This window comes from Empidonax traillii, unplaced genomic scaffold, assembly GCF_003031625.1.
Source record: "Empidonax traillii isolate 1590-97213 ecotype Southwest subspecies unplaced genomic scaffold, ASM303162v1 scaffold11:size2795301, whole genome shotgun sequence".
NCBI lineage: Eukaryota > Metazoa > Chordata > Aves > Passeriformes > Tyrannidae > Empidonax > Empidonax traillii.
In genome coordinates, this window is record NW_020955204.1 from 1,017,201 (window position 1) to 1,038,563 (window position 21,363).

A 21,363-nucleotide genomic window follows, 5' to 3' on the forward strand; every position below is an offset into this window, starting at 1 on the left:
GTCACTTTTGCAAATTCCTGCACACACATAATACCTCTCACTCTGCCCCTGCTTTGCTTTTTTTCTTTTTTCCCTTCCCCCCCCCTTCATTTTAACACGGCAACAGCAGAAGAGGATGTTCTTTTTGGAATGTATTAGGACTGTAGAGGTCTCCAGGCTCTGCTCAGTGGAAAATAAAGCTCTGAAGAAGAGCTGTTTTTTCTGTCTGTAAGGGGTTTTGTTCAAGCTTCCGTTGCTTGAACAGAGTTTCACTAGTGCAAAAGGCTGAGTAATGAATGAAACATCCACTAATAACTGACACTGCAGTACTGGTGCTAATATCTTGTAATGCATTCTGTCCCTTTTTGATGAAAGAAGTACCTAAAACATTTAAAACATTTTAGCTCTATTCCTGCTCATTTCATAGTTGAAGCACCGTGCAGAAGTGATTTCAGTCAGGTCATGCAAAAATATAATCACCTCACTTAAAAAAAAATTGATGGTGCTTACACAGTGTGGTGGGGGAAGACACTGTAAGATTAACTGCAGTTGTGTGCGTGGCACTCTGCTGTCCCTTGTCTTCTATTCCAATTACCCCTAAGAATTTTTCCTTCAATTGCTTCGGCTGAAGTGAAGAAACAAAGGAGGGAAAACACACTGTACTCCAACAGCGTAGGATTCACACTGGGTAAGGTTGGAAGGGACGACTGTGGGTCATCTGGTCCAACCTCCTTGCTCAAGCGGGGCCATCCCAGAGCACATGGCACAGGATTATGTTCAGGCAGTTATAGAGTATCTCCAGGGAGGGAGACTCCACAACCCCTCCGGGCAACCTGTCCCCCTACACGGCCACCCGCACAGTAAAGTCGTTCTTCCTCGTGTTCAGGTGGAACTTCTGTGCTCCAGTTTCTGTCCGTTCCCCCGTCCTCTTGCTCGGCATTACCGAGAAGAGGCCGGATCCGTCCTCTTGACACCGCCTCTTCAGATACTGACAGACATCGATGAGGTCCCCTCTCAGTCTCCTCTTCAGCCGCTGCTTTGCAAACTCACTGATCACAGCAAAGAGGAGAAAGGCCGTACCCCTTTGACGGGACCTTCCCCAAGGCTGAATCAACGGGCTGCTTTAGCCCTTGGCCAAAGGGTCGAGCTGCCTCGGGCCTTCCCCGGAGCCTCTCTCTGGGCGCACCGTGCCCCGCAGGGCCCTCCCCGCGGCCCAGACCAGGGGTTGCCGGGGCGGGGCCGCTCGGGCGCGCGCTCTCCCCCCAGGGCGTGCACCCGGTGTGGCGCGCGCGCGCGCGCGCGCGCGCTCTCGCGGCGGCGCCGCGGTGCCGGGAGCGCGCGGGGAGCACGCGCTGCGGCTGCCGGATTCAAACGGGCCAATGAGGCGCGCGGGCGGGAGCGCGGGCGGGGCCGGCGGCGGCCAATGGGCGCGGCGGACACTGGGAGGTGCGGGAGGTGCTGGCGATTTCAAACCCCGCCGAGCAGCCGCCGGACCGTCGCCGGCCCGACCCGCGGGGCCCAGGTGAGACCCGCCGGCCCCGGCCCTTTCCCGGGGAGCCCCGGCCCCCGCCCCGCCCGCTCCCCGGGCCCGCGGCAGCGTGGGTGGGCCTCTCTCCGCCGCCGGGCCTGAGCCTCCCCTCCTCTGGCCGGGCCCGGGCGGAGGCGCAGCCCCCGCGGCGCGGACGTTCTCCCGCAGGCACGGCCTGGGCCCGCGGGCTGCGCCGGCAGCCGCCCGCGGGGCCCGGCGAGGGGAGGGCCGCGGCTGGCAGCGGCGGGAGGCTTCGGCCTGTGCCGCGCCGCGCTGTGTGGGCGCACCGGGCGCCGCTCGTTCGGGCCGCCCGCGCAGCGAGGGACGAGGGAGAGCTGCGGGGCGCCGCGCTGTGGGTCCTGTCCTCCCTGTGGCCTGGGAGCTGCCGGTGCGGTGGGCAGGGGCCGGTGGGGGAGCCGAGCGCGGCCCCCTCCCACCGCCCCGCGAGGGAAATGCGGACCGAGCGCCTTCTGGCCACCGAGACTGCGTGCGGGATCGGGTCCCCTTCTAAGACGTCCTAAGGAAAACGTTCCCTGGGGTAATTGTAATCTTTAAACGAAGGTCACGAGCTCATCTCTGCTTCTGCAGCTCTGGTGTTGGGTGAAGGTGTTGTCTTGAATCGCTAAGGCCCCCGGCCAGGAGGTGCCTCCTGTTGAATCCTCTCCAGTGTTTGCAAAAAGGGGCTGGATAGGAATATGGGTCCCATGTTTACCCCGCACGCCTTTCCCCCATTTCATTTGATTCTGTTTCTGAATCAGAGAGTGTCTTGTGATTCTTCCAGAGGCGGTAGTTTTCAGGTTCTTGTACAGAGAATTTTTCTCCTGAATTTAGGCCCCTGCCAGTGAGAGACACGAAGTTTTGCATGGCAGAGGCTGAGGAATGAAACTTCTGTGCAGCTTAAGCAAACTTGGACTCTTGCAAAAATAGAAAAAAAAATGCACGTTCTACAGTTTCCTAAGTGATTTGTGTTTGGTGTGTATTATCTGTCTAATTATTCTGAAGCTTTTCTTTTTTGCTGATTTATTTTGTGGTTAATGTTGCATTTTCTGCTACTTCTGCTGAACTGCAGTGCTGTTAAAGTTGTGTTCTGCGGGTGAGAAGGGGATAGGTAGTTGTTGGGATGTTGGGTTACCTTCTGTGGAGTAACTGTAGGAGACCTTCCTTATGCATTACGTGTGTATTCCGGAAAGCATTGCTATAGGCTTTCAGTGAACATGTCTGCTAGTTTGAAAGTTTAAAGCTGGGTCTCAAATACTGAAGTACTCTAAAAGGCTACCTACAAAAATCTGATACTAAAACTTTGAGATGGGCTCAACTCAGAAAGAAGAATAGGTGCAAGGTACCCCTATAGTTTTGCCTCTTTGGTGTCTGCTGTCAGATCAGTTGTTTGTGCAAAAGGTAGAATTTGGTTTGATTTTCTTGCCTCAAGGCTTGGCCTTTTCTTTGAACTTTGCTGTTTCAGTAGGTTCCCCCCACACTGAATTTACAGGAGCGCCATCTTTTTTTTTTTTTTTCCTACTTTAAGAGTTGTGATAGGGTTAAGCTTTTTAAGCAACATCAAGAGAGCAGTTTATTAAAGCAAAATCAACAGCAAAGGGCCTTCAGGTACCACAAACCGATTCTGAATAAATTGTTGTAGATGTACTGGAGATAATTCTCAGAAACACAAAGTTGGGAACATTAAATAGGGGGCGGGGGAACCTGCTATAGGGAAAATTATGTGACAACTTGACAAAAAGAAATTAAATTTGAATTTTAGAAATATGGAAAATTAAGATTTGTTCAGACCAGTTTAGATCTGCACCGATGAGGGGCTTCTCCTTTGATATTTTAATACAAGAAAGGGAATGCATGGTGATGGAACGCGATTCCTGATTCTTGTACACATATGACTTGTATTTATTTGGTAGGACTTAAGTTTCATGCTGGTTCTTATCCTTTCCCTGGGGTGGGTCAGTTAGGTAAGCTGGGCAACTGCTTCTGAAAACCTGATCTGCCATGGTGGGGCTGGTACTCTCGTACTGAGGTCTGTTAAAACGAAAAGGTTCTGTTTAGCCAGCGCAGAAACCCCAAATTTCGATGTAATGTTGTAAGTTGTTCCACTGTATGTGTTAGGTAATAATTTTACAGCTGAAATGCACTGGGCATGTTGTACGCTCCTTCAGTCAGTCCTTTTTTCCTTTTTTCTGGTTACCCTGATTAATTGAAGCACCTCTGTTTGCCCTTTTTTAAGGATCAGTTATGAATATCTTGAACAGTACATACAATTAGAAACTGCTCTGAATGTTTTGTGGAGTAGAGATAACTGTCTATCTTACATATCTAATTTAGAGGATTTCGTTGTGTAGGGTGTATGATTGGAAGAGCACTTGAAAGATGTAACCCTTCTAAGGAAGGTTTTCAGAATCATGGTCAGTGCTCATCAGGTTCCCTTTTTTTTCCCTTCGTGTTTCTTACCTGTTCCATGCTACCAGCAGATGGTTTATAAAAGAAATGTATAGGCTTGCATTGCTAATTTGTTTGTAAACTATTTAATGTAAATGATTTGTGAAGTCTCTGCCAGAGTAGGATGACATTAAAGACATTTGCATCTGTAGCAGAGTGGTTGGTTTCAAGACAAGGTAGTCTAATACTAATACAGTGTTACTGTTGTTGCTGAGGCTTTGTTGTAGACTGTTCCAGTGGTTTATGTTATAGGGGTGGCGTTCTGAAGTGACATGGGAAAGCCTAAAACCCTTGTGTTTAAACTAAACACTGCCTTGCCCTAGGCAGTGTTGCACTAGCTTGTTTGAATAGTCTCTTGACCTGAGCACTTGTAAGTTGTTTGGGGTTTGCTTCTCATGATATCTCGGTTGCTGTGAATGTCAGGTGTTGAAAAGTAGAAGCTGTTATGCATGTTTGTGCCTCCCTGTTACAAGGGGGTACGTTGAGGTGGTAGGAAAAGTAACTTGGACAATTATTCAACGCAGAGCATGGCTGGTGCTGGCAGTGCCTGGAAGAAGCTTCTTTCTTTAATTAGCTAAAAAGATGGCTGAATGAATACAGTCTTGCATCATATGGCTTGATGCTTTTCTGAGGAGGAAGCTAGAGAGACCCAATTTCCACCATACCAGCTTCTTCAGTTGCTATTGTCACTGTAGAAAAGGCATCTCAAAATGTCAGACGATGGGCTGGAGAGATTGCTGATGAATCAGCTCCACCGAAGCGCTGTCATTACACATCTCATAGCAGAACATGAAATGCGGGGATGGTGTGGTGCCAGGCTATTCGTTCATACCTCCTTTGGAAGGCACTGTTTCTCCTTCCTCACGGCAGGCCTTGTTCCTCCTGTCGGGTTTCAAAACCGCTCCCTACTTCAGTTAGAGATTGCTGGATGATTGGTGACCTGGAATAATGTCTGCTGCATGCTCGGGTATGACCGCAGCTCCCTGTGTTAGAGTAGTAATTGTTCTGACGGGTCTGGGCGTTCGGGGTATGACTCATGAGGACAGCAAGCCTGGTGGACCACGACGGTCACCGGCCGGCAGCCCCTGCCCCGCCGCGGGCGGCACCGCAGCCGCCGGGAGGGCCGGGCTGCTCCCGCTGCCGCCCGCCCGGCTCCGCGGGGGCCGCTCCGCCGCGGCGGGGAGAGGGGGCGCGATGTGCCCGGGGCCGGCGCGGGGACAGCGGTGCGGGGCCGGCGCTGCCCTGCCCTGCCCTGCCCGCCTTTGTCTGGCCCCGGCGCGGGCCGGCTCCCGCCCAGGTGCGGCCGCGGCGCCCCGAGCCCCGCCCGCGGCGGGGAGGGGCTCGGCCCAGCCCGCCCGTGGTCCCCGCCCGCTGCCGTCGGGAGCCGGCCCGGAGCTCTCAGGGTGAGTGTCCGGCCAGGCCCGGCCGAGCAGCGGGCGGTGCGCCGCGGGGCCCGGCTCGGCCCGGCCCGGCCCGGCCCGACCGTGGGGCGGGGGCGGCGGGCAGAGACAATGCCGGGCGGGCGGGCGGGCGGCCTGCTCGCCGTGCCCGGCCGCGGCCTGCGGCCACACACCCGCGGAACGGGAAATATCCCCGCGCTGCCGGGGCGCGTCTGGGGCTGCGGGCAGAAGTGTAGGGGTTGCTCTGCTGGAAGATGCGGGGGATGGCGGAGACGCCGCTAGTTGCGGAGAGAAGCCATGCTGGAGGGAGCTTGGCTAGGAGACGGAGGGAGCTCGTGGTTGGTGATGTCTCTGCGGGAGCTTTCCTTCATCAGCAGTTCAGGCCGTCCTTTTAAAGAACATCACATGAGACTTTTCATGCCTGAGCTTTGTAAACACCTAGAGGGATGGGGGAGTTTGCAGCTTATAAGCACGGTCCCACTGACATCTTTCACTCCAACTAGCCATCCTGAGAATTATGTCAGTGCACACAAACTTGTCCGTGTGTTACCCTTTTGCCCTTCTCTGCTCCGTAAGACTGGCTTCACTCCAGGCTTACCCAGGCAGTTAGAAATTGCTTTTGCTCTTTGCTGTAACAGAAGGTCAGTTTATTTTACGCTGTCTCTCACTTTTAAGTACATGGAAAAGAACAGCCCTGGTTACTTTCAGAGGCCATGTATAAAAACATTTTTTTCGGGAGAAATAAGTGTTTATTTACCTTACCAATAACTTGCCTTTTGTGCTATTAAAATTTCACTGAGTTGAGTTAGGACATGCAAGTTAAAGCAGGGAAGAGAGAATTTAATGAAGTTTGTTCTTGAATGCCATTTCATTCCTGCTGAAGCAGTAGCTTCTCTCAGCTGACATCTACTCCACAACCTGCAAAATTCCTTTTTAGCATGCGGTTGTCCTTTTGTTTTGTTTGGGGTTTTTTTGTTTGTTTTTTTGTTTTGGTTTGGGTTTCTGTTATTCTGAGGTCTTAGTATTCTTTCATCAAGATTCTGTTTATCTTGCAACTTCTAGTTCATCTATCAATTGAAAATACCAGCCTTTAAAATTCTATGAAATTATTGCCTAAGCAGCAAATAATCTGCTGTGGGTTTTGTAACCTTGTTCTTTTGTCTGTCATCAAAAAAAATGTGGACTGAACTTGGAACATTTACAGTCTTACCGATTGTTCTTCTGACTCTTTGCTGCTTGGGTCAGTATCCATAATTCAGGATTGTTAGCTGAACTTTAATTTTCCCTTTGATTATATGGGATTTACTGAAACAGTTGCAGTGTTTCATTGGCTGATCAGGCTGTCATTCTGAGAAGTGTGTGTTTTTCAGAATACTTAGTGTGACCATGTGTTTAAAATTAAAAACTGTGTTGTGATTGCTTGAATTTTCAACCTTTTTTCTCAGCTACTTTATACTGTATCTAATGGGAAGATTTGGCTGGCAAAATGAAAAAAAACATGCTGGGCTAAACTTCTAAGAAAGTGAAACTTCATCTTTTCAGAGCCAAAGAGCAAATATGACCCAAAACTGCCATTAAACAAATAAAAATTCTTTCTGCTTGGAAAACTCTGAGCTGCACTGGCAGAGAATTGTCTGCTGAGAACTGTAGTTTTATCTGAAATGTGACATCCATCTATATACTCTCCAAGTATGTGCCCTACTGTATAGGAACATTTCAATCAGATTTTTCCTTTAAAAAGACCTGTCTTGATTTCTCAGAACTTAGTCTTGACTGGTATTTTTGAGAATCTTTCAAAATATGAAAATATGTGATGTTCTTGTGCAACAGTAATGTTCGACAGGTGAAAGTGATTAGGGAAAAGTAGACAATCAGTATCAATAGACATCTGGTTTTGTTTAGCATAAAATGGCTTCCTAGTTTGCCATTCTGGATTTTCTCTAGAAAATGTTCTGGAAGCTGACACTGCACCACAAAATATATTGATAGGTGATGAATGTATCCTTCAAAAGAAAACACACTTCAGAATGTTTGTGATGTAAAGATTTTCCTTAGTGGGACCCCATACTTTAAGTTGTAAGGTTGATGCTGTGCAACCCTTAAAATTGTGGGAAGGAAGGAGTTTACTTAGAAGTTGAGTAGGAACTGTTCAGAGTAGTGCATGGTTAATCCAAACTTTGATGTTTTGACACTTTCCCACAATCTTTAATGTGTTGACAAATTTGTTTCCCAAACAAATTTATACTTATATTCAGTTGAGAATTCTCACTTTTACATTTGAAATTCCTGCATTTGTGCTGCCTTGTAAATATTTTCCACTCTTGCTGCTTTTTTTGTGATCTCCTTTTGAAAGATCCTATTCTTTTCTTCATGGTCTTCATTTTCTCACTGCTCCATAATATAAAAACTTGCCCTGCAGAGAATTGTCAGGGAGGATTTGTTATTCATCTCTGATTCATCTCTGATTGGCTCACTCGCTTTTGGAAATGTTGTGTTGATGACTTTAATGACAAATGTTGCTAACAAAACTTTGGTGGTTCAGTCACTTCAGAGGTCTCATTTTCTGGATTCTACCAAAATGAATATTGTCACCGAAAGACTTAAATCTGTTTGTTCTGAGTTGTGGTAACAAGAAAGCTATGTAGGTCAAACACTTCATTGCTGGAAATTCACTAGTAATAACAGAATTTAGCTGCGTTATTGTATAATGAGGCCACTTGCTATTTGGATGTTGAAGTAATGACTTGAGGTTTACATGTCTTAGCAAACAAGCTTTTAAGAAAAAGCTTTTTGTCAAATGCAGGATACTCTGTGACCATACAGAGCCCGGTGACTTAATTGAAAGGAGAAACAACAGTCTTTTATTCTGGTAAATGCAGGATGTAGGCAGTACCAAATCTTGGCATTAGAACAGGCGTGAGCAGTGATAAAGCTAGAAAGATTGGATGTTTAAGAAGGAGCTTTCCCTGTGACCATGGAATACTTTCTGAGAAAATGTCTGTTCTAGAGAGATTTGTAAATTACTGGGGGGAGTATAATTTTATCACTATTTTTAGATGTCAGATTCTGAACAGAAGGTAACTTAACCTGTTTTGTAATTGAAGTAACCATTGTAGATGTTAACCACTGAAAACAGTAGGGCAACTGAGTTGACCAGACTGAAAAAAAAAAATAGGTGAAACGCTGTTTCATGGTCATTCATCTCCCCTCCCCGTGTCTGTCTCATGTATGTTCTCCTCCAAGTTGAGTACATTGTGATGTTGGGAAGGGGAAATCCTAGACCCTTTTCTTCTAGATTCTGTAATGTATCACTAGAGTTTACAACCAAGAGGTTGTATTTTGTGGCATTTAACTGTTGTAAATGTGTAAGGATAAAAATAATCGTAAATCAGTATCGGTCTTGCAATGGACAAACCTTTTTATTAGAGTTGCTCCTAACTTTAGGATTTGAACGTATTTGAGGATTGTAGCAAGGTAGTCACTGTCAATAGGATTTTTTCAGTGGCAGAACAGATTTCTGGAGAGAAATAAGTGTTTCTTTTTATTTTTGAAGTAGGAAGCTCATGCTTCTGACAGTTTCCTAAAAGAACAGGGTGTAAATGGGAGTCTGCTCTGTCTACTATCTTAGTACAGTTGCCAGTTTTATCCTGCTGCTGGCAGGTGTGTTAGTGCTTTTTTTCCTCTTCTTGCTTTCTTTGAGAATAACTATTGTCCTTTGGTTCTTTGTGTGTTCTTCCAACAAAACAAGATAGAGGCAGTAGCTTGAATTACCTCCAAGCTTCTGATTAAGAGTCAGAATTACCTAACTTCCTATAAAATTCACTCTTCTTTTTCTTGGCAAAGTGTGAATTTGGGAAGAGACCACTCTCTATTTATGTTGTCCGCACTCACACTGAGGAGGTTCTCTGTTGTTTCTGTATTGGTCCATTAAGATGAAGGTATTCATAATGCAAACACCGTTAATAGTGGCAAAGCTGCATCTTAGCTGATGGCACTTAGCTGCAGAACTAACTAGAGCAACAGAGGGAATTCTGCTTCTGTAACTGTGTTCACACTGGGGTACTCTTGCATCCTTTCCTAGGTGGGCTGTTTAAAAAGCTTTCCATGTGAATGCCATCTCGTTTTTGCTTTTGGTGGTAAATCATCACAATCATAGGGCTAGATCTATTTTACTCCCCACCTCCGTGTTTGCCGTAAGTGTCTTGCTTTTGAGTATGAGATGACGCTTTTTCTTGTTTTGTTTTGAGGTGAGTTTGATTTTCTTAAGAGTTTTTTTGTTTGTTTTAATAGATAAAATGCATTGATTTTGAATTAAGACGCAGTTGATTTATATTTAATTTTAAACCCTCTCAGTAGATTGAAGGAGGGGGTAAGAGAAGAATTGAGAGGTTTGGGTGGAGAAAATGAAAGTGGTAGAACTTCAAAAGAGTTTAAGCAGATGAAAGCAGGATCCATTGCAAAAGACTGATGGAACTTGTATGCAAAAAGATGTAGTAATTCACTTGCCCTTTTGACCTCTTGTGATTTCTTTGGTTTTGGTCTGACCTTTCAAAGTTCAAGTTTTATTCTTATTGTAGCTTTTAATTCAGAGTACCGTTCTCTTGTCGATTTGTGACATGGAAGAGTGGTGTGACTATAAAATGACTCAGAGCTTCTTTTTTTTTTTTTTTTTTAATAAGTTGAACATTAAAGAGATAATGGAACAGAAGTAATAGTAGAATGGGCTTTAGGCAGCCTTACTTCTGAGTACTTTTCTTCTTACGTAATGAGCAGTGATGCTTTCCTTCTCAGTGGTTTACAGTTCTTTGGCCCACTCAACAATATTTTTTTTTTCCCTTTTTTGCTTTAAAATCAAACTTTTCAGTACCACTGTGCTTATGCCATGAAAAAATAGCCACATTGCTGTTTGTGATGAGAAAGGAAATGAGAAGGGCAAACCTGAATGCTTGGATACACTTGTTTATGTATGTAGTCAACTTCTGTTTTGACACTGACTCTTGTTTTATTGCCATTGGGCAAATTATTGGGTTTATGCAGTTATTGTGAGAACAGTATTAACATTCATGGGAACTTGTAAATATTTAAGGTAAACATAGTGTACTTTGCTATCAGTGTGTATTGGTAATTGGTGGGGGTTTTGGAGTTCTTTGTGTTTCTTTTGGTTTTACTTTTTTAATTATTGGGAAGTTGGGTTGTTATTTTTTTATGTATCTTCTAACTAATCCCAGGAAGGAATAAAATACTGTTTTTATTGTAGGCTGTTGCTAGATTAATTTTGCTGTCGAGTTAGATGTACGTTAGTGTTGTTGGATGACAGAAAGCTTTGGAGAACGTGCTTATATTAACTTATACCAGTGAAATTACCTCTCCCCTCCCCCCCAGTTCTAGGGATTAAGTTTCTGCAGAAAACCTCTGAGTATTAGATAAAATACTGTTTAGGCTAAAGTATACAGCTTTGCTGGCGTAGAGTGAATTTCTGTTAGGAGCATTGTGCTAGTGTTGTATACTTATCTGCCTTTAGTGATAAATTGTGGTGTATGCTGACCCGTTTTATAGAGTTTTTGTCTTTGTCTGTGCATCCAAACTGGTGTGCTGAAATGTTACTTCCTCTCTGGTTTGATTTTGTTTGTATAAATAATGTTGGGAGCCCTTGTTACTGCTGCTGCTATTTTCATTTTGCTGATCTCCTTGTGTCAGGCATGTTCTCTCATTATTCTCTGAGCAGTCAGGTTACATTTTACAATATGTCTGAGATAAGCATTAAACCTGAGATTTTGTCTCTAGTACCGTAATGGTCAGCATTCTTATTTTAATCAAGAGGAGAGGGGAGAGGGGGGAAAACACTTAAAGGAGTAGGGATTTGAGCCCTACACGTGATAAGACATTGATCTCTTGTTGACAGTTGCTGATGCTGGCTACATTAGAATTAAGGCAAAAAATGCGTTTTCTTCTTTTTGTAGTAACTGATCGTTTCAGTTGCGCTGAATTATAAAATTGTTAAAATTACTGTCCTTACACTGGCGCCTGATTATTTTTTGACACTGATTCATGGCACCTGTTGCTGAAAGCACGTGTCAGTAAGAGTCAGTTTTCTAATGTTGATAGGAACTCATTTTGTTTTAGTGCCCTAATCATAGTACATTCTTCCTGGAGCTTAGATGAGGTTATATTCTGCATGCCTTCTCTCCTTACTAAAATTTTCACAGATTGAGACTTCTGGTGTATGGAATACTACAAATTGCACTGCTCTCTAGTCTTTAATGGCTTCTGGTAGCTTTACAGGGCTAACAAAATACTGGTCTTGTCTTTGTAGCGTGTATCTAAATATAATTACAAACTTGGGTTGCATATTAGCAATGAGATTTGCTGCAGAATTGTCCTTTGTTTTTATTTAATGGGTTGGTGTGGTGAGGTTTTTAGGTACAAGTATGTATATACCCAACATGTATTTTTCTAACTTGTCCCTGTTTCCACAGGAATTACTGTAATTACAGAGAGAACCTGATTTACAATGGGGGATGACAGTGAGTGGATGAAACTGCCCATTGACCAGAAATGCGAACACAAGGTGGGAAGTCCTGTCTTTGGATTTGGCTCACTGTGTATCTCTGCTTGTGGTGATTCTGTAGCGCTTCTCTCTCTAAATGCACCATGGTTAGGTAATCTTGACAGCCGTGTGGCGTGCGTATTAACAGCTCTGAAACTGCATCAGCTCTACCCAACACAGAGGCTGAATAACCTTTATTAAGCAGATTTTAGTGGCATTATATTCTACATGGTGTAAGCTTGTGTGCTGAAAGATCAGTACACTCATGCACTCGTTACTCATCTGTAGCTGAAACCATTGTTGTGCTCCCACCTCCTCATCAGTGGTTGTTAAAACTTAGGAGGAGCAGTGGGGAAAATGACATCTCTCTAGCCAGATCATTCTTGGTGGGAGAAAAACAAGTGTTTTGTCCTGTTGTGTGTTATTCAAATAGACGTTGAAGAGAAGTCTGCAGATGCCAACTTGCTTGCCCATACTTTCAAACCTGATTGAAGAACTTTGTGAGATTGAATTAAGGTTGTACTAGCGCAACATTCAAATGTCCAATTTCTGCTTCCAGCTGTGGAAAGCCAGATTAAATGGTTATGAAGAAGCCCTTAAGCTCTTCCAGAAGATAGATGATGAAAAGAGTCCAGAATGGTCCAAGTATCTTGGATTGATAAAGAAATTTGTGACAGACTCCAATGCAGTGGCTCAGCTGAAAGGACTGGAAGCAGCGCTTGCTTATGTTGAAAATGCTCATGTAGCTGGGAAGTAAGTAGAGTTTTCTTGCTGCTTTTAGGCTGTTAGGACAGTTTAATGTGCTCTCTGAGAAAGGCTGCACATAAATTGTGCAGTGGCCACTAACAATTCCGATCTCTCTTGTTGAGAGCAGAATTTGCTTTCTAATGCAGAGAATTTGCCAAATGGCAGACTCTCCTTGTAGATGGCCTCCATATGCATATTAACTTGTCACAAATGGCCTACAATGTTCTAAGAAGCTACTAAAGGCAGTAGTAACAGTTTCTGAAATGGCAAAGAAAGTGAATCAGTAATGTGGTAGTGTAGGTGCTGGCAACTAGAATCCCTGTTCTGTTTGACTAAAGCAGGCTATCTGTACAGGGACCCTTTTTTTTCAGGGGAATATTTTTGTAATTCATAGATGAAATAAAATGTAGTTACGTTTATGTGATGTTGCATCCAACTTAACCGATATTAATCTTAATACCTGCCAATTTCTTCATGGATGTTTTTTAGTACTTCTCTGTTGTTGAGACCATGAAATAGGCCATAATTCTGAGGGTGAAATAAAAGCACCTGTGAGGCTAGATTAATGCTTTGGTCCACTGACCTTGTGACCTGATGAAATGAATAAAAGTCTTATTGAAAAAAACCCCAAATAAACCCAAAGCTTTGTTTAAAAACCTAAAAACCTTGCAAAGACCTTGATTTAAAAGCAGTGTAAATAGTAGAAATTATTTGAAACTTGGAAATACATGTGAAATCCTGTGCTGGGTTTATGTACTGATGGAATATGTTAACTGTAACATATACAATTCCAGGACATGGCATTTGTTTTTGAACCTCAAGTAGTGTTTTTTAATACACTTTTGGGAATGTCTGCTATTCACTGGTGTAGTCTGGTGTTAGAAACATGTTAATTGTGATCTGCAGAAACTCTTTTGATGAAACTGAAGGTTGAAGTTATCCCTTAAAAAAGGTTAATACTTTCAAAATTAGCTTAGGATATAGTCTCTTTTATGTGAGGACCTGCTGGGTTTTAATCTGGTTTTGCTGTTGTGTGTGCTTTTTTCTTGTTGTAGCACACCTAATTCACATATATGTTCCAAAACTAATACTCTCTCATCTTTCAGGACAACCGGAGAAGTAGCATCTGGAGTTGTAAATAAGGTGTTCAACCAGCCAAAAGCCAGAGCCAAAGAGCTGGGTCTAGATATATGTCTAATGTATATAGAAATCGAGAAAGGGGAGGCAATACAAGAAGAATTATTAAAGGGTCTGGACAACAAAAACCCGAAAATCATAGTAGCATGTATAGAGACACTGAGGAAAGCACTAAGGTAAGCTTTTAGTTCCTTGGTTTTTTTTTTATGGTTTTCTACTCTCCTTTCTCCTCAGCAATGTATGGAGTTTAATTTACTGCTTAAGTCTTCAGCAGACCCTTGTTAGTGTTGAATAGGATGGATCTTTCCTGAACTGATACATATTGACAACAGCAGTTCAGAGCATCATGGGATTTGTTAGATGTGAGGGTTGTCCATGTTGTACGAGCCTCATCTGGATATCTTTCATTCATGGTAGCTGTTTACCAAACTTCCATTTTCACAGCAGACCTCTGAAAGAAAGGCAAAATTAGTGTGTCTTGTTCCAGACTGTGAGGCTTCTCTTCTGAATACTTGAAATAAACTAACTGAATGTGAAAACTAAAATGTAGTTTGTTGTTTTCCTTAAAAACAGTTTTTCTCACTGATACATGTTTGTTAGTTGGGTACACAGTATGTGTTTTTAGAAGGCAGTTTAAAAAAACCCTCATTGCACACTAAGCTTCCATTGTCCATATAATAATTACAGAATCACAGAATATGCTGAGTTGGAAGGGCCCTACCAGAATCCTCAAGTTTGACTCCTGTCCCTGCACAGGACCATCCCGAAGAGTCCCACCATGTGCCTGAGGGTATCATCTAAATGCTTCTTGAACTCTGTCAGGCTTAGTGCTGTGACCGCTTCCCTGGGGAGCCTATTCCACTACCTAAACACCCTCTGGGTGAAGAACCTTTTTGTAATATCCAACCTAAACCTCCCCTGACACAACTTCAGGCCATTTCCTTGGATCTTGTCACTTGTCATCACAGAGAAGAGATCAGTACCTGCCCCTCCTCTTCCCCTCACAAGGAATTTGTAACTCCAATGAGGTCTCCCCTTAATCTCCTCTTTTCCATGCTGAAGTGCCCTCTGCCACTCCTCATTCAGGTTCCCCTCAAGGCTCTTGACCACCTTTGTTTGCCCTCCTTTGGACACTCTCTAAGGGCTTAATATCTTTTTTTATATTGTGACTCCCTAAACTGCACACAGTATTTAAGGTGAGACCTCACCGGTGCAGAGCAGAGTGGGACAATCCCCTCCCTTGCTCCCCTCCCTTGCGTGGCTGGTGATGCTTTGCCTGATGCCCCCAGGACACAGTTGGCCTTCCTGACTGCCAGGGCACTGCTGACTCAGATTCAATTTCCCATCAACCAGGACCCCCAGGTCCCTTTCCATGGCACTGCTTTCCAGCATCTAATTTCCCAGTCTGTACAAACATCCAGGGTTGCCCTGTCCCTGATGGAGAATCCAGCACTTCCCCTTGTTTAATTTCATATGGTTGGTGATTGCCCAGTCCTCTAATTTGTTGAGGTCTCTCTGCAGGGCCTCCCTGCCTTTGAGGAACTCAGCAGCTCCTCCAAGTTTTGTGTTGTCTATCAACTCGCTTAGTATCCCTTCCAGTCCTGTGTCCAAATCATTTATGAAGATTTTGAAGAGCACAGGAGCTAAGATAGAGCCCTGTGGAACCCCACTTTATTAAAAAGGAGAGCTGATAATGCTCACTAAAAACCAAATCAATTTAAGATGAAGCAGTAGGTTTCAGTAATTTTTTTTCCTTTGTTGTTCCACGTCAAGTGTGTTTGCTGCCTTTGAGTGAAAAATACTGGGGCTTTATAAAATTCTTTGTGTACATGTAGTACACTGTCCATTAGGGGCTTTTTTAAAGGGAACAGATAATTTTGGAATTAATAGACAGAACACTTTTCTGAGTAAAGTAGCTCATGTGAAAACTGTGTAATGTATATACAGAACGTCTTATGCTATATATGTTTTAGAGGACTTGCTGAGGCATATATATAGATAGTCCTTGCTAAACTGCTTCAGGCTTCTGTAAAAAGTCAAAGCATTGTGCTTAGCACATTACCCGTGTTTCTACTAAGTGAAACTACTGTCCCATATTTAAGAATATATTTTAGCTATTTTAAATTGCCTAATCTAGTGAAGTGTCCTTTTAACAATTCAGTGTAATTAGAAACCTGCATAATCATCCCCAGTATCTTTCAAGTACCCACTCCTATTAAATGTGCTGCATCTGCTTTTTTTTTTTTTTTGGTGCAGTATTTTATTATCTTTGATATTAATATCAGATTCTTTGATGAAGCCCTGTGGGCTTAAACTTCATCTTCTGTTTCTGAACTGTTGCTACCTAAATTTGTGTTGTGCTTTGACAGGCTTTCTACATTGATGACAAAATTTGTATATGTTGTACCTAGGTGGGTAGCTTGAATGAAGAACTAGTTTAGCTTTTGATGTTTTCTAGCTTGTGCTAAGGTTTCTGTTCTTTCTTGTAGTGTTATATAAATTAGCTTATATGAATTAGATAAGAGTAACTTTGTATAGACACTCTTCTCAATATGCTCTCTTTTTGAGTCATAATATAAAAATAAAAACCTTGGGCAACTTATTTGTTCCTATTCTGCATTTAAATGGTGTCGCTTCCAAGATCTCTTTTAAAGATTTTAATACTTAATATATTTCAAACTGGGCATGGCAATGAAATGATGTGCACTAGAATTTCTAGAAAGCTTTTTCATGTGGAACTTGATTGGAGGGAAGCATGAGAGAAAGTGTGCTTAGTAGAAAGATTAATTCAGCAATCTGAAGAGCTGCTAAATCAGAACAATTTATTGTTTTTGAGGTGATTTATATATGATGCCTTAATAAATACAGCAGTTAACTTTACCATGAGTTTGAAAAGAAACTTCTTGAGTTCTCATTCGTCAGTGACTGAAACATGAAGCTTTGTATATAAAGTTCAACAACATGTAGAATCTGCTGACAAGGAAGGGTGATTGGCTGGGGAAACTTGTTTTTTGTGTCCTTCCAGTGGCACATATTTCAACATGTATGTTTTCTGTGAAGATGACCCAAGCTCAGTATAATTATCTGGTCCAACAAGTGGAAAAGTGACTAACGCTTTTACTGCAGTTTGCCTCCAAGGATAGACAAAGGAGATTCTGTTCTGATTAAAAAAAAGTAGGTCATACAAATTTTGGTCTAAGGACAGCTTCTTTCTTTTTGGTTTTTCTCCACTCCCTTGTCCCCATCAAGGGGGCACATTTAAGCACCAGTTTGGATTAAGTGCTTTGAAGTAATTTTAGAAGCTGGGTTTTGTAATTCCAAGATAGGTGTGGAGGTTAATTCTGATAGGGCAAGTATTCTTTAAATTTTACAGTAGATTAGTAGCATCACAAAATAGTATCTTTAATAATGATTTGAGTAAGTGACACAATCCTTAAACGTGCACTGGAAGACTTTCATAGATTGTTTCTTTAAAAATGAGTTATTATTTGTGAATCACTCCCTGGTTTCTACCTGGACACTGATGCTATTCCATGTTTTCAACTTACAGTGAATTTGGTTCAAAAATAATCTCACTGAAGCCAATCATCAAAGTATTGCCAAAACTTTTTGAATCTCGGGAAAAGGCTGTTCGAGATGAAGCCAAGCTCCTTGCTGTGGAGATCTACCGTTGGATAAGGGATGCTTTGAGACCTCCTTTGCAGAACATAAATTCTGTTCAGGTAGGCAGAAAGTTGTTCTGTATCCAGACATTTGATAGAACACTTCCATGCTCACCCTCTCTGATTCTGTAGTGTTAGACCTTCTTAAAGTCAAAGCTGGAATGTATTTTTTAGCTTCCTGCAGCTTTACCCAAAATGTTAGTCACACTTTGTAAGGAAATCATAACGATGTTTTGTTGCTCTGAGCGTCGTATTGAAACTGAGGAGTGGGATTGACTAGTAGAATGGTTGCCCTATGAAAGACCCCTGCACTGAAAGTCTTTAAGTCAACCATTTTCATTCTTGTTTTTCTTTTTTCCTGAAGTTTTTTCCTCTGTGCATCCCTTCATGCTTGCTGTGATGGTGCTCAGGATGTGACTGTTCAATTTCAGGAAGTGGCATTGCATTATGATAGAACATTCCATTGTTTTAAAACTTTATAAATTATGCATCCTTCCCTCCTACCCACTTCAGTTAATTGTGTTGAGGTGGAAAGCAGTAACTTGCTGTAAAAATGCATGGTTAAAAAAACCTACACTGTTTCATCAAAAGTAGCTGAGCATGTTTGTTTCATCTTAGTTTTAGTGTGTAATAATAGCATGCCTGTAATGGAGATCTTCCTTTATGCTCAGCCATTTTTATTTCAGAGCCTCTACAGAGGAGCCATACTATTCTGGCTGTTCTAGAATTGTTTCTTATGTCAATGCTTTGCATTGATAGTATTGTGTTCTGGGGATATACTTAGACAAAAATCTTCTGAACAGTGAATGTGAAGGGGAAGGTACTCCTTTAATTGCAAAAAAAAAAAAAATTAAATGTAGTGCTATCTTGGCTTGGAAATGGGAAAAATGTCATGAGTTGTTTGTGTTGGAGTATGTGCATAATGTCTCCAACGTGATGATTCTTTTCCCTTTTGGCAGCTAAAAGAACTGGAAGAAGAGTGGATCAAAGTGTCATCAGCTGTTCCTAGGCAGACCAGGTTCCTGCGTTCCCAGCAAGAGCTGAAGGCAAAATTTGAGCAGCAGCAGGCAGTTGGAGGGGATGCAGATGGAGGTAAACTGTTTAATCTCTGAACTCCACTGAAAAGTGTATTACTGGTATACAGTTTGTGAAGGAAAGTGTCAAATTATAAAGGAGCTTTTACTCAGACTGGTGCAAAACATATGGGGTGAACTGCACAACAAGACATGTCTTGGGCAGAAACTTGGTATAAAATAATATCTGTCCTTTGAAATAGCAAAATCACAACTGCTGATAGCACTTTCTGACCAATGAGTCTTAGGTGGTGATCTGGTCAAAATTTGTGTCACTCTGCTTACACTTTTCTCTCCTGGTTGCAGGAGATGATGATGAGGAAGAGACGGTACCACAAGTAGACGCATATGAGTTGCTTGAAGCTGTAGAAATTCTTTCCAAGCTTCCCAAAGACTTCTATGAGAAAATAGTAAGCATAAACTTAAATACTACCTGTTAATTCTATGACATGTGGAGCTGATGAGTCTTAAGACTTAAGGACATTCTGCAATGTATGCTTTAGTGCTGCATGGATAATAACAAGCTAGTGTAAGTGAAACATACGCTCATAAATAAATCTTATACTTTAATTTAACAGCAAGACAGAAGTAATTTTAAGGAGCTGAGGTATGTCCTGGGAAAGGACTGGAATTTGTATTTCATTGCAATTGGCTGATGTTGAACTGTCAGGAGATCTTGGTTTTCTCAGGATGGAATTAAAATCTTTAATCTGTGGTTTGGGGCAAGTATGCTTCTCTAGAACTGTTTACATTTATAGGTTAATGTAAATTATTTGCTCTGCAGGAAGCAAAAAAGTGGCAAGAAAGGAAAGAAGCTCTAGAGGCTGTTGAACTGTTAGTGAAAAATCCCAAGCTGGAATCAGGAGACTATGCAGACTTGGTGAAAGCTCTCAAAAAGGTAATAAATAAAAAACCCAGAGTGCTCATATATATATATTAATATTTTTTGTAATTTATTTGTATTATAGTTTAAAAGTTACAGTTGAGGCAGTACTCCTGAGTAGAAAATTATTAGCTGGAATAGTGGTGGAAATAACCCAATCTGTGGCCCACCAACTATGCAGAGAAATTCTTCCATGTCTCTAAAACTTGGATTTTCAGTCTTTAACCTTGTTTGATTGGTTGTTTTTTTCTGTTCAGGTGGTTGGAAAGGATACAAATGTTATGTTAGTAGCTTTGGCTGCCAAATGCCTTGCTGGACTAGCTACTGGCCTCCGAAAGAAATTTGGACAATATGCAGGGCATGTAAGTAAGAGTATGTACTTTTTTCTGATTCTCTTGATGCTGGACACCTTTTTTCTTTTGACACTTTCAAAGGTATTCTTTGTACAATTATGAATGCTTACCTACCCCTTAAGGGAGGGAGGAAGCTTTGAAATAACTGTCAAGGTCTTTGCAGTTTAAGTTTGAAAGGACCTTCTTTATTCATCTTCAGCAATATGAAGCTTTCTATTGCAATATAGATCTTCTGTACTAAAAAAACTCTGAATTATTCTGCCATGAAATGAACTTTATTTACTTTACCTCATCCTAGAGATACACCCACAGAAATGCATTTTTAGGCCACAGTGGAAAAAATAGCTTCTGAATCCAAGTTCTACTTAGCAGCTCTATAGTGTCTGTTTTACGCTGGTTAGATTTTTTTTGAATGCTGGGGGAGGTGGGTGATGGGTGTTTTGTTTCTTTGTTGTCTGGTGGGTTTTGTTTTGTTTGTTTTTTGGTTGGGTTTTGGGGTTTTGTTGGTTTGGTTTTGGGGGGCTTTTGTTTCATTTTATGTGTTTTTTGTTGTTGTTTGGGTTTTGTTGTTGAGGTTTGATTTTTTTTTGGCATTTATTTGGTTGTTTGTTTTTTTTTTTTCTTTGGGGTTTGGGGTTTTTTTGTCTGCTTTAGGTAGCCAAAACTTCTGAGATTTTTGGTACAAAAATGTTCTGGTGATCTAATGTAGTGCTCTTTATTCTCCTTTGCTGCTCATCTCTTACCAACAGCTAATATCAGGGAATACAGGAAAGCTTACAAACAAAGGGAGCTTTTATAAGTTGCAGGTCTCACTTGTTTCTCAAGCCTCTGTTACTGTGTTCTTTAAACTCAGTCAAATTTTTCTTGTGATAAGCAAGAGTGATGGAGTTAGAGCTTAGGGACAGAGAGAACTGGTGTGCCTGGCTGCCAGTAGTGTTGTATTTGAACTGGGAAGTTACTGAATTTCACTGCTTGAGAAACATCAAAGCCTCCTGAACTCTGAACAACAGTTTAGTCGCTCTTTTTGATTCTGAAAGCTGTCTGTAGTTGTAAGACGCATTCTCTATATCTGTTTACACAGATTGATTTCTAATGGTTTATCCTCATAGCTACAGTTAGTATTGAAAAAAGCCAAGCTTCTAAAATAAGGGTGTAGCTCTGTGGTTGCCAAGCAAATGGCCTTGAGAAGATGACTTTTTCAGTACTATAATGGCAGCTATGAAGTGCATAGTCTCAGTACTCGTTTTGCAGTTCACTTTCTTTGCTGGATTCATTTACATGTGAGGAAGATGTAGACTTCTCCTGAGAGTGGGCATTGAAGTGTTATAAAACAGAATTGCTGCCACAATTGTGGGATTATTATAAACTGCATTAGTTAAATATAGGTCTAAAATGTTAGTCTGCAGTCTGTGCTCAAACAAGAGATGAAATCATGCATAGAACCACATCCCTCACTGTAATTAAGGGCCTCAGCTTCACCTCTGACTGCATTTGTAGCCCTGGACTGACTTTTCTTCCCTTCCTCTCACATGGGACACAGCTTCTAAGTACTCATTCTGGCTGTCAACATTTTCTAAAATAGAGGCTTAATGATTTTAAATATCTCCTT

The 21,363-nt window shown here is 42.2% G+C and overlaps 1 protein-coding gene across 3 annotated transcripts in view; it reads left to right on the forward strand.

Moving 5' to 3' along the window:
* The first annotated feature begins 1,381 nt into the window (after positions 1 to 1,381).
* Positions 1,382 to 21,363, forward strand: part of CKAP5 (cytoskeleton associated protein 5) — a 54,569-nt gene continuing 34,587 nt past the window's right edge. For all 3 annotated transcript variants that reach the window (XM_027886820.1, XM_027886839.1, XM_027886830.1), the window contains exons 1-9: positions 1,382 to 1,501; positions 11,829 to 11,920; positions 12,459 to 12,652; positions 13,753 to 13,959; positions 17,334 to 17,505; positions 18,405 to 18,537; positions 18,825 to 18,928; positions 19,303 to 19,416; positions 19,659 to 19,763. In XM_027886820.1, the coding sequence (XP_027742621.1) occupies positions 11,864 to 11,920; positions 12,459 to 12,652; positions 13,753 to 13,959; positions 17,334 to 17,505; positions 18,405 to 18,537; positions 18,825 to 18,928; positions 19,303 to 19,416; positions 19,659 to 19,763 (1,086 nt within the window). In that variant the 5' untranslated portion in view covers positions 1,382 to 1,501; positions 11,829 to 11,863. The remainder of the gene's footprint in view (positions 1,502 to 11,828; positions 11,921 to 12,458; positions 12,653 to 13,752; positions 13,960 to 17,333; positions 17,506 to 18,404; positions 18,538 to 18,824; positions 18,929 to 19,302; positions 19,417 to 19,658; positions 19,764 to 21,363) is intronic.